General features: G+C 41.6%; 1 protein-coding gene across 1 annotated transcript in view; it reads right to left on the bottom strand.

Annotated features, from left to right (window-relative positions):
* ZSWIM5 (zinc finger SWIM-type containing 5) overlaps positions 1–11,867 on the bottom strand; it is a 184,584-nt gene that overhangs the window by 21,643 nt on the left and 151,074 nt on the right. Inside the window, 2 exon segments of the mRNA XM_017881686.1 lie at positions 2,691–2,867; positions 9,044–9,223. Of these exon segments, the coding sequence (XP_017737175.1) occupies positions 2,691–2,867; positions 9,044–9,223 (357 nt within the window).

The raw sequence follows: 11,867 nt of genomic DNA, 5'->3' as shown, positions 1-11,867 counted from the left end.
CCGCGCCCGGCCTAGTTAAAATTTCAAATCAGGAAAATTTATACCTGACAAAGAAGGTTTGTATTCAGTCCAGTTCCTCAAATTCAACCTGACACTTACTATATACCAGAAACTGTGTCTTTATCTTTGAAAGATATAAAAAGTTGAATAAATCACAGGTGGTATCTTGAAAGAGCTACCTTGCAGCCTCAGCATGGTCTATGGTGTTGAAAGGGACACACAAGTAGGATAATAAAATGTAGTTTCTCTCTTTGCAAACATATATTATACTATGGGAAACCAATGGAGGTAGCAACTAACTGCCTAATGGGAGAAGTCTCATTCATTTAATTAATCCTACATTTCCTGAAAACCTATTATACGCCAGGGAGTATGCTTGGCAAAGGAAGTACACAGATGAATAAGAAATGGTCATTGCCCTCAAAGAGCTCACAAATGATACATAAACGTAATTATAAAGCAGCTAAAAAGAAGTAACATAATAGAAATATATATAGAGAAAATAATATTTGAGCTGTGCTTTGAAGGACAAGTAAGATTTCAAACAGGTAGACAAACAGGGAAAGACATTCCTAACAAAGGAAACATAAGCAAGGGCATATTGTAAAAGCATAAAAATTTTTCAATATATTAATAGCATCCATCTTCAGAGTATGGCAAATAGTTCCATGTAGTTAGAATTATGTTATGTGGCTTAAGATAGCCTGGAAAAGGTAGAGTCTGGAATATAAACAGCTTTGAATGCCATTCTATGGAGTTTGAATTTACCTTAGGGATAATGGAAGACTACCAAACCAAAGACTTACAAATAGGTGAGTAATTATAACAAGCTTTATGGTTTATTTTGTGCTTTTTTCTTAAAGATAAAATTAAAATTACATAAGTAATTGCAGAAAATTTGAAAATACATAAAAGAAATATAAAATAAAAATCAGAAATAATCACTCTTTCCGGTGTCATGTATATTTACTCACACTTTTCTATTAATTTTTTTTTTTAGATGGAGTCTCACTCTGTCACCCAGACTGGAGTACAGTGGCGTGATCTCGGCTCACTGCAACCTCCGGCATCCAGGTTCAGGCAATTCTCCTGCCACAGCCTCCTGAGTAGCTGGTATTACAGATGTGTGCCACCACACCTGGATAATTTCTGTACTTTTACTAGAGACAGGGTTTCACCATGTTGGCCAGGCTGGTCTCAAACTCCTGACCTCAGGTGATCTGCCCACCTCAGTCTCTCAAAGTGCTGGGATTACAGGTGTGAGCCGCTGAGCCCAGCCTAGTAAGTTTTTACTAAAAATGGGATGGTATTACACTTGCTGTTTTGTAACTGGCCTTCCACTTAATAACACATTGTAAATATTTTTCCATGTTATCAAATATACATTTATAACATTAAAAATGATTACATATCATTCTGGTGAATACATGTACATCTATTGAGCTAATCAATCCCCTATTGTTGGACATTTATATGGTTTCCATTTTTTCTCATCTGTACCTTATTTTTATCCATGCTGTAATGAACCCCTTAGCTATATGCACATCCTTAGTTAATTATGGTTCAGGATAAATTCCTACAGGTAGAATTCCTGGATCACATGGTATGAACATATTTTAAAAGCTTCTGATAAAAAGAAATACCCTTCAGAAAGACTGTAAGTATTTACACTCCTGTAAGTAGTGGTAACCTATCTCCATGCAACCTCTCCCATACCAGAAACTAATTATCTTAATTAAAAACGCCTGACCATTTGAAAATCAAAAAATGCTAACTCAGTGTTGTTTTAATTTGCATCTTTGTTAATGAGGTGTATAGTCTTTCATATGCTTATTACATTTATGTTTATTAGTGTTGGATCACAGAAGAAAGATGATCAGAGGGAACTTCGGGTAGTGACTCAGTGTGTCTGGCTACTGCTTTCAAGAGAGAGATGCGCATATCTAGATTCAGCAAAATCTTGAGAAAAACAAAGATACGGTTTGAGAGATGGAGGTAGGTAATTGCGAGAAGACAATGAAAATGTATGTCATTGCTGTAAGACTCGGAAAATGAATATTTTTAAAAAAGAATGTCTCTTTTGAAATGGGTATCCTGTGATAAAGTCAGGGACAGGCTGATTGAGGGAAAACCAGGAAACTATTTCAGAGGAGGGTTTAAACTCACAATGAAACAGCTCTATCCTGTTATCATGAAGGAAGGTAGGAAGGTGGGAAGGAGAAAAGGAAGACTGCTTGGTGACAAACGCAGATTATGTCCTATTTACTAGCACAGGAGACTAAAAAAAATTCAAATTAGTGCTTTTTTTAGCAAAACATGTAATTTCAGAGTAGACTATAATGTTGCTCAATAACTACTGAGTAGACTATTGTTGCTTAATAACTCAGAGAAGCTGTGAACTGAGGCCTAATTGCTTTGTTAGTGCTCTTTGAGATGCATTAACTCCTTTCACCCCTGCCAAAGCTTAGAGGACAGGATGCAAATTCTTATTTGAGGTTGCTGTATCACAACTGAGTATACACGCAAATGGCTTAGGCTTCACATAAATATCCCTAATAAAAGCCCCAAAAGATCTGTGTGAAAACTGTCCAAATTGTAGTTTGAGTTGCAGGTACGTATGAAGATGGCTCATTTGGGCCTGGCATGAAGTGAGGGTGGCTTTCAAGTTCTTAGAGGAGGGCTAGACTTACCAAGCCACAGTGGCTGGCCTTGGGAATTAAAGAGTAGTCTTTCACTTTCCCGTTGGCAGGCAGGAGCTGTATAAACATCACTGCTGATTATTCGCTGTAGGTGGCTATCCTGCCAATGTAATTCACGACCCTCAATGGCTCTAGTGAACACTGTTCGTCTTGGTCTGGATAAGGAGTCTGGAGAAAGAAGAACATGCAGCAGTACAGTGACAGGCAATTTGAAGTTTTAAGCCCTGGGTCTTCTTCAGAGTGGAAGGTTGGCTGAATAATAGCATTTTAAAAGAACAACTCTGGCAGCAGTATTGAGAACAGGTTATAAGGTGGAAGGGCAATGAGAGCAGCCACTTGCAATCTCTCTGAGTATCTGCTGTGTTGCCTCCTTCTTGGATAAGCTTTTAGTGTGTGTGTGCTCTTTACAGGAATAACCTTTCCACAGAGATCTATGGCTTACTTCCTCCTTCTACAGAAGACTAATTTCTCCTGAGATCCAGAAGCTACATGAAATAGAAGAGGTGTAGTAGTGGTGCTTAGCCACTCAATCATGAAGATATAAACTGCTTCTATCGAGGTCAAAGGTAGAGAGAAGCAGCTAGGCAATATCCCTGGCCAATCTGTAACTTGTTTCATACCAAGTTTCCCTTATCAGACCAAGGACTTTCATGAAATTCATATTAAGAGTTGAAAGAGAGCTGAAGCTACAGTGGCTTCTGCCTGTAATCCCAGAACTTTGGGTGGCTAAAGTGGGAGGATCACTTGAGGCCAGGAGTTCAAGACCAGCCTGGGCAACATAGCAAGGCACTGTCTCTACAAAAAATAAAAAATTTAAAAATTAGCCAGCCATGGTGGCACATGCCTGCAGTCCTAGCTACTTGGGAGGCTAAGGCAGGAGGATCACTTGAACTCAGGAGGTAGACGCTGCAGTGAGCCAAGATTACACCACTGCACTCTAGCCTGGGTGACAGAGCAAAACCCTATCTCAAAAAAAAAAAAAAAAAGAGAAAGAGCTGAAGCTCTGTATATTCAGGTACCTTTATTACACTGATACCTGCGGCTTACAGTCTTGTTCCCCAATAAGAAAAAACTGATGAGGCCAGGTGTGATGACTCGCACTTGTTATCCCAGCACTTTGGGAGGCTGAGGCTGGCAGATTGCTTGAGTTCAGGAGTTTGAGACCAGTCTGGGGAATGTGGTGAAACCCTGTCTCTACAAAAAATATAAAAATTAGCCAGGCATGGTGGCGTGGGCCTGTAGTCCCAGCTATTCAGGGGCTGAGTCAGGAGGATCACTTGAGCCCAGGAGGTTGAGGCCACAGTGAGCCGAGATCGTGCCACTGGTCTCCAGCCTGGGTAACAAAGCGAGATCATGCCTCAGAAAAAAGAAAAAGAAAAAACTGATGCTAATAAAAGACAAACTTGTTTTCTCACTGGAGTCTTACCATGCCATCTCTCTTCAGGAAAAGGGCTGCAGGGAAACCAAAATTGCAGACAAAAATGTAGGCTCAACTCTTAAGGGTGGTATGTAAGAGGACCAAATGAAGATATCTTGCCATAAACCATGGACTTAGGGAGGATCATGGAAATGATATTTAAGGTAATAAGAAACCATGAGGGAGTCATTTAACTGATGCTTTGCCAGATTAATGGCAATTTAAACTATTTCGGGATCAAGAACTGAAGTATTGTACTGTACGGACATTTACAAAGATGCCCAAATGAGGTGTGTACCTACTGATTCTGTGTAAAAAAATTATGAGGGAATGTCAGATAATTCATACTGAATGTGAAACAACCTAACATATTCAACCATTCAGGAAAAGTCCTTGGAATCTGGTCATTTCTTTAGAATTTAATATAGCCCATTGGGTACAGGCTCAGATGGTTGAAGGATATTATCATTCAAGTAGCACTGACAGTATTTACAGAAATTGCTTCTCCTTCATGTTGCCCTCACTGAAAGCACAATGACTCTTCTACTGGCTGGAATCTAAGCTCATCTACTGCTGAACTGAGAATCCACTGGTCTGCTCAACCCACAGTGGACACTGGGCTCCCAATATATTTTTAAATTGATTAAATCAGCAAATAATTACTGCCTACTATACAGTAGGTACTGTTCTTAGTGATTAGGACATACAAAGTCCCTGTCTTTATGGACCTTTACATTCAATTGGGGAGAGACAGTTAAGTAAATATATAGTGTATCAGATATATCATACAGTTATAAGTGCTATGAAAAAGTCTAAAGCAGAGTTATGGAGAAAAGCAAGCTGGGGTTAGGCAGGGGGTTATTGTTCCATTCATATATAGAATGGTCTCCAGGCAAAAGGAACAGCAAGTACTAAGTCCTAAGGCAGAAGTATATTTGGAGCGTTTGAGAACAGTGAGGAGGCCAGTATAGTTGGACGGAATGAGCAAGCAGGAGAATCACAGGAGATTAAGTCAGAGACATATTAGAGAACTAGATCATGGAGGGCCATGTAGGCCATGAGAAAAAGATGACTTGGGTTTTTGAGAAAGATGAGAGGCCACTGAAGAGCTCTGAGCTGTGAAGGTATATGATGGGACTTGCATTTCAAAAGGATAACTCTGGCAGCAGTATTGGGAACAGGTTATAAGGTGGAAGGGCAGAAGAAGGGGGAGCAATCAGGTGGGCACTACAATAATTTGTGAGAGATGATGGTAGCTGGCAGAGAAATAATGAGTGGAGATGATGAGCAGTAGTTGGATTCTGCATATATTTCAAAGATAAAGGCAATATATTGGATTTGCTCATGGATTAGAGCTGGGGTGAGAGAGAGTAAAGAATTAAGAATGACTCCAAGGTTTTTAAGAGAGGTGCCATATACGGAGACAGGAAGACTACAAGAGGAGCAGGTTCGGGTGGGGCTTGAGGGGTAGGAATCCTACTGAGATGCCTGTTAATAGATAAATGGAGATATCAGAAAGGCAGTCTGAATATCAAATATACATGTCTGGAGTTGAGAGGAAAGGTCTGGGCAAGATCTATATATACGAGTTGTTAGTATTTAGATGATTACTAAAACAATGCAGCCAACGAAGAAGTATAGAAAGAGGGTGGTGGCCAGGCACGGTGGCTCACTTCTGTAATCCCAGCACTTTGAGAGGCGGAGGTAGGCGGATCACAAGGTCAGGAGTTCGAAACCAGCCAGGCTAACATAGTGAAACCCCATCTCTACTAAAAATACAAAAATTATCAGGCGTGGTGGTAGGCACCTGTAATCCTAGCTGCTCAGGAGGCTGAGGCAGGAGAATCACTTGAACCTGGAAGGCAGAGGTTGTGGTGAGCCAAGACCACACCATTGCACTCCAGCCTGGGCAACAGAACAAGACTCCGTCTCAAACAAAAAAAAAAAAAAAGAAAGAGAGGTGGTCTGATGACAGATCCCTGGGCACTATGGCATTTTAGGTTGGGAAGTGGGGAAGAGACAGTAAAGAGACTTAGAAGGAATGGCCAATGAAGTAAGGAGAACTGAGAGAGAATGGTTTCTTGGAAGTCAAATGACAAAGAAGTTTCAAGGAGAGTGTGACCAATGTGTCAAACAGTGCTGATAGGTCAAGTAAGGTTATGACTGAGAACTACTAGATTTAGCAACAGTTAGCATTAGTAACTGATACAAGAGCTGTTTCAGTAGTGGTAGGGATTGAAAGCCTGACTTGGAGTGAATTCAAGGGAGATTAAGAACAGAAGAAATGGAGATGGCAAATCTGTACTATTCTTTTTAATTGATTTTTCCTAATTCTACCACCCAGAGAGGCAGGTGGAGTCACAAGAGTGTTTTATGTTTTGTTTTGGTAAACAAAACAAAAACCTGTAAAACCCTGTCTTACACAGTAAGACAAAAATTCCTACTGGATCAAAGAATTACTGAAATTGGGATACTAAAGAAAAGCTATCAAGAATGATGGTGGTAACTGGTGATGCATGAAGAGGGTGTAGTTTTTGGTAATGTCAAGGTTTAGGGTATGATTTTGGGGTTGAATGGTTAAGTTATGGTGGAGGATGAAACTACTGGAAAAGAGGAGATCAAATAATTGAGAGGCCAGGGTATTGAAAGGGTCATCTATGTGGCTACTGAAGTCATCAAGAATTATGATGGAAATCAGTGTGGTGGCTCATGCCTATAATCCCAGCACTTTGGGAGGCCAAGGCAGGAGGATTGCTTGAGCTCAGGAGTTCGAGACTAGCCTGCGCAACATGACGAAACCATCTCTACAAAAAATACACACACACACACACAAATTTGGCTGAGAGTGGTGGCTCACGCCGGTAGTCCCAACTACTCGGCAGGCTGAGATGGGAGGATCACTGAAGTCTGGGAGACGGAAGTTGCAGTGAGATGAGACCACGCCACTTCACTCTAGCGTGGGTGACAGTGAGACCCAGTCTCAAAAAATAATAATAATAATAATAAAAAGAATTATGATAGGAATAGTGATAGAAAGTAGTATTAGTAAGCCAATAGCTAAAAATCTTCAAGGAATGAGAGGGATTGACCCAGAGGTCTACAGATGACAAAAACCAGCAGGGTGGCAGACAGTATAGTTTGATGGCATAAACTTAAACCTGGGGTATTTTAAGAAGGTAGGAAGGAGAATTACGTAGAAATGACTATGAAGAATAGGCAGGAATCAACTGCTTCTCCAGCCCCAAAGGTAAAGGGATGTGAGAGAGGTATCAATCACAACCTGAGAAGGCTTTAGAAGAAGCAACATCTTCAAAGGAGAGCTAACAACAACAAAGAACCAATATATTATGACAGGAAGAAACTGCAAGACCAGGCTGGGTGCGGTGGCTCACGCCTGTAATACTAGCACTTTGGGAGGCCAAGACGGGCAGATCACTTGAGGAGTTTGACACAAGCCTGGCCAATATGGTGAAACCCTGTATCTACCAAATATACAACAATTAGCCAGGTGTGGTGGCCCGCGCCTGTAGTCCCAACTACTCAGGAAGCTGAGGCAGGAGAATTGCTTGAATCTGGAAGGCGAAAGTTGCAGTGAGCTGAGATCACACTACTGCACTCCAGCCTGGGCAACAGAACAAGGCATGTGTTTGTATGCATTTGACCCTCTCTATGCTATCCAAAGCCACTATCAAAGAGATGCCTTCCTGTGTTGTGGAAGCTAGATGAGTTCCAGGAAAGGGTAAATAAGTGGCAAAATTGTAGCCTTTTCATCTTCCATTACCTTAGTTGTCTTAAATATACTGACAACTAATTATGGTACAGAAGAAGACCAAACAAAAACAATAATTTTCGTGATTTCCTCCTTGAGACTGAAAATACCAATGGAGTTATTTAAAATAAAAGGAACTGCCAGGGGCAGTGGCTCACGACTGTAATCCCAGCACTTTGAGAGGTTGAGGTGGGTGGATAACCCAAGGTCAGGAGTTCGAGACCACGCTGGCCAACGTGGCAAAACCCTGTCTCTACTAAAGATACAAAAATTAGCCAGGCGTGGTGGCTGTCACACCTGCAATCTCAGCTACTTGGGAGGCTGAGGCATGAGAATCGCTTGAACCCTGGAGGCAGAGGTTGCAGTGAGCCAAGATCGCACCACTGTACTCCAGCCTGGGGGATAGAGCAAGACCTTGTCTCCAAATAAAATAAAATAAAATAAAATAAAATAAAATAAAAGGAACCAATTGTAAAATCAGTGTCTGATAAAATCTTCTCCCAATAAAGGCTCTCAATAGGCTAAAGAATAATCAATTGACAACATCAAATAGACTGAATTAGCTGAACTAAAACTGATACGAATGCTGATGTCAAGTGATATCTGCAGGCCAGTGGGCTCAAAAGGTGGAGTGTATGGTATCACTGTACTGGAAGTGTCTTAAAATGGGGCAGGAATCCTACCAATAATATGGGAGGATGATCCCATCCAGTTATTTGCTGTATAAAAATTTGAGGAAAACAGAAGTAAGAAAAGTTATGGTCAGGACACTTTTTAAAACTGCTTTTTATAGGTCTTTTGTTCTCCCCTAAGTTAGGTCTGAGCTAAAACCAACCCCAACTGAAGCCAAGACATTTAATACATTAGACAGGAAGAATCTGAAGAGTAGACCAGGAGTCATGCAGAGGGCTCTAGGACATTATGCTAGGCACTGTAAGGACACTCTAGATGTGGAAAAGGACAGCAACTCAATGTCAAAGATAAAAGCTTATCCTTACTTAAGGTTCGGCATTTCAAGATGAATAAAAACACAGGCTTTTCTTATTTATAATGGCAATTCTGACAGCCAAAAGGCTATCCAGCTACCATTGTTCTAAGTTTACCCTCCCACCTTTCGAAGTTCCAGGTACAAAGAGCCTAAAAGGACACTTGGCTCACCTGGGCTGTGAATGGCATTCTGGGGAAGTGCATTGGTGATGTTGGGCAGCTCATGTCCATAGTTTCCATCCTCCAGGGGACAGACATCCAGGTCGCTCCACTTCTGCAGCTGCTGCAGCCAGCAGGATTTCTCCTCCAGTTTGCAGTGTGGATTTAAAATTATGCACACCCATAAAGCCCCTGGAAAATAAAGCAACCCATATTCTTAACATCTCTCCTTTGATGTGTGTGTAAGCCTTAATGTTTCAGTTTCATTTTTAGATAGTAGAGAAACTTTCCAAAGCATTAACTTTTCTTAATATAAAAAATTTGCTAAGATTTTAGAACTGGCTTGTTTTCCTTCCCAACACTTCCTTAAAGTAGAGTGACTATCTTATTTGAATCTGTGTGCCTGTGATATAAAGACAGACTTAGGCTTGAACTCTGAGCTCAAATCTGCAGTGTAATAAATATTTATTAAGAGCCTTCTATGTTAAGGCTCTGTGCTGGTGAATAAAACAGACACTGTTCCTACCCTTGAGGAACTGTCTAGTGAGGGAGACAGATAAACAAACATAATTCCATTTGAATATGGTAAGTATTAAGATAAAGATATGTTCGGGTATGAAAGCAGCACAGAGGAAGGGCAGTTAGCACAAGGACACGGTTGGAAGCAAGGAAGTCAGAAAAGGTTTTATTTTTTTGCTTAGCTGAACTTCCTGAGCTTCATCAAATCATTCAATTGTAAAACTGAGACCATAAAAATACCTACTTTGTAGGGATATTGTGAGAATTAAATGAGATAACCTTTGTCAAGGGTCTAGCATATTACCTAGCACATAGTAGAATCTTAGTATTTGCTTATCCAAAAAAAATAATGTATTTGGACTTGGATTTTCAAACTGCTGATAACTTGTGATGCCTTAAAACTACTCCTTTCTTGGGATTTTTTTTTTGAGACGAAGTCTCGCTCTTTCCCCCCAAGCTGGAGTGCGATGGGGCGATCTTGGCTTACTGCAACCTCCGCCTCCTGAGTTCAAGCGATTCTCCTGCCTCGGTGCCCCACCCCCACACCCCACCCCGAGTAGCTGGGATTACAGGCGCCTGCCACCACGCCTGGCTAATTTTTGTATTTTGTCGCCCAGGCTGGAGTGCAGCGGCGCGATGTCAGCTCACTGCAAGCTCTGACTCCCGGGTTCACGTCATTCTCCTTCCTCAGCCTCCCAAGTAGCTGGGACTACAACTGCCCGCCAAGCCTGGCTAATTTTTTGTATTTATAGTAGAGACGGGGTTTCACCGTGTTAGCCAGGATGGTCTCGATGTCCTGATCTCATGATCTGCCCACCTTGGCCTCCCAAAGTGCTGGGATTACAGGTGGCGCAACTGGCTGCAGTGTGTCTTAATATAAACATCCTTTAGGATGTAGTTACATCCATGGATGGAAGTACATTTGGACACTATCTCAAAGCCTCTGAAAGCCAAATAGGAATGTTTTAAAAAGCCATATTAGCCTCAATTTCAGATATTAATTGAAGATGAAAATTAATTTCTGGCTGGGTGCTGTGGCTCACACTTATAAACCCAGCGCTTTGGCAGGCCAAGGAGGGCAGATCACTTGAGATCAGGAGTTTGAGACCAGCCTGGGCAACACGGTGAAACGCTGTCTCTCCCAAAAATACAAAAAATTAGCTGGGCATGGTGGTGCGCACTCAGCTGGTCCCAGCTACTCAGGAGGCTGAGGTGGGAGGATTGTTTGAGCCCAGGAGGTGGAAGTTACAGTGAGCCGAGATCACACCACTGCATTCCAGCATGGGTGACTGAAAAAAAAAGAAAAAAAACCCCTCATTTCTACTGTTTCAATTCAATTTTTTAAATGTACCATGAAAAAGAAACTATATGATATGTTGGGTACAGTGGCTCACACCTGTAATCCCAGCACTTTGGGAGGCAGAGGTGGGCTGATCACCTGAGATCGTGAGTTCAAGACCAGCCTGACCACCATGGAGAAACCCTATCTCTACTAAAAATACAAAAAATTAGCCAGGTGTGGTGGTGCATGCCTGTAATGCCAGCTACTTGGGAGGCTGTGGTAGGAGAATCGCTTGAACCTGGTAGGTAGAAGTTGCAGTGAGACAAGATCCTGCCATTGCACTCCAGCCTGGGCAACAAAAGCGAAACTCCGTTTCAAAAAAAAAAAAAGGAACTAATACTTACAACAGTGACTCTTTAGGGGATTATAGTAACATTTATTTTGGAGTTTAAGAAGGGCTTTTCATCTATAGTATAGAAACAGATTTTCATATTTAATCTTCACAGGTAAAAAAGAGGACCAAAAAAGAAGCTACTAAATCTGGCAACTTCAGAAGAACTCTGGTGATCTTAGGAATGGCAAAATCAATAGGATAATAGGAAGGGAAAACAGATTGGGTGAGATGAGAGGCTTAAGAGGTAAAGAAACAGGGTGCTAATTCTAGTTCTGGAGGAGTTCCTATTTCCTAGGCATTTTGATATTAAGAACGGGATCCTGGCCGGGCGCGGTGGCTCATGCCTGTAATCCCAGCACTTTGGGAGGCGGAGGTGGCTGGATTGCTTGAGGTCAAGAGTTCGAGACCAGCCTGGCCAACGTGGCAAAACCCCATCTCTACTAAAAATACAAAAAATTAGCCAGGCATCATGGTGTGTGCCTATAATCCCAGTTACTCAGGACACCAAGGCAGGAGAATCTCGAGTCCAGGAGGCAAAGCTTGTAGTGAGCCAAGATTGAGCTATTGCACTCCAGCCTGGGCGACAGAGCGAGACTCTGTTTAAAAAAAAAAAAAAAAAAAAAAAAAAAACCCCCAAAAAG

The sequence above is a fragment of the Rhinopithecus bieti genome, unplaced genomic scaffold (genome assembly GCF_001698545.2).
Source record: "Rhinopithecus bieti isolate Rb0 unplaced genomic scaffold, ASM169854v2 scaffold_12155, whole genome shotgun sequence".
NCBI lineage: Eukaryota > Metazoa > Chordata > Mammalia > Primates > Cercopithecidae > Rhinopithecus > Rhinopithecus bieti.
Note: the sequence above shows the minus strand (reverse complement) of the source record. Positions and strands in the feature narration are given on the sequence as shown.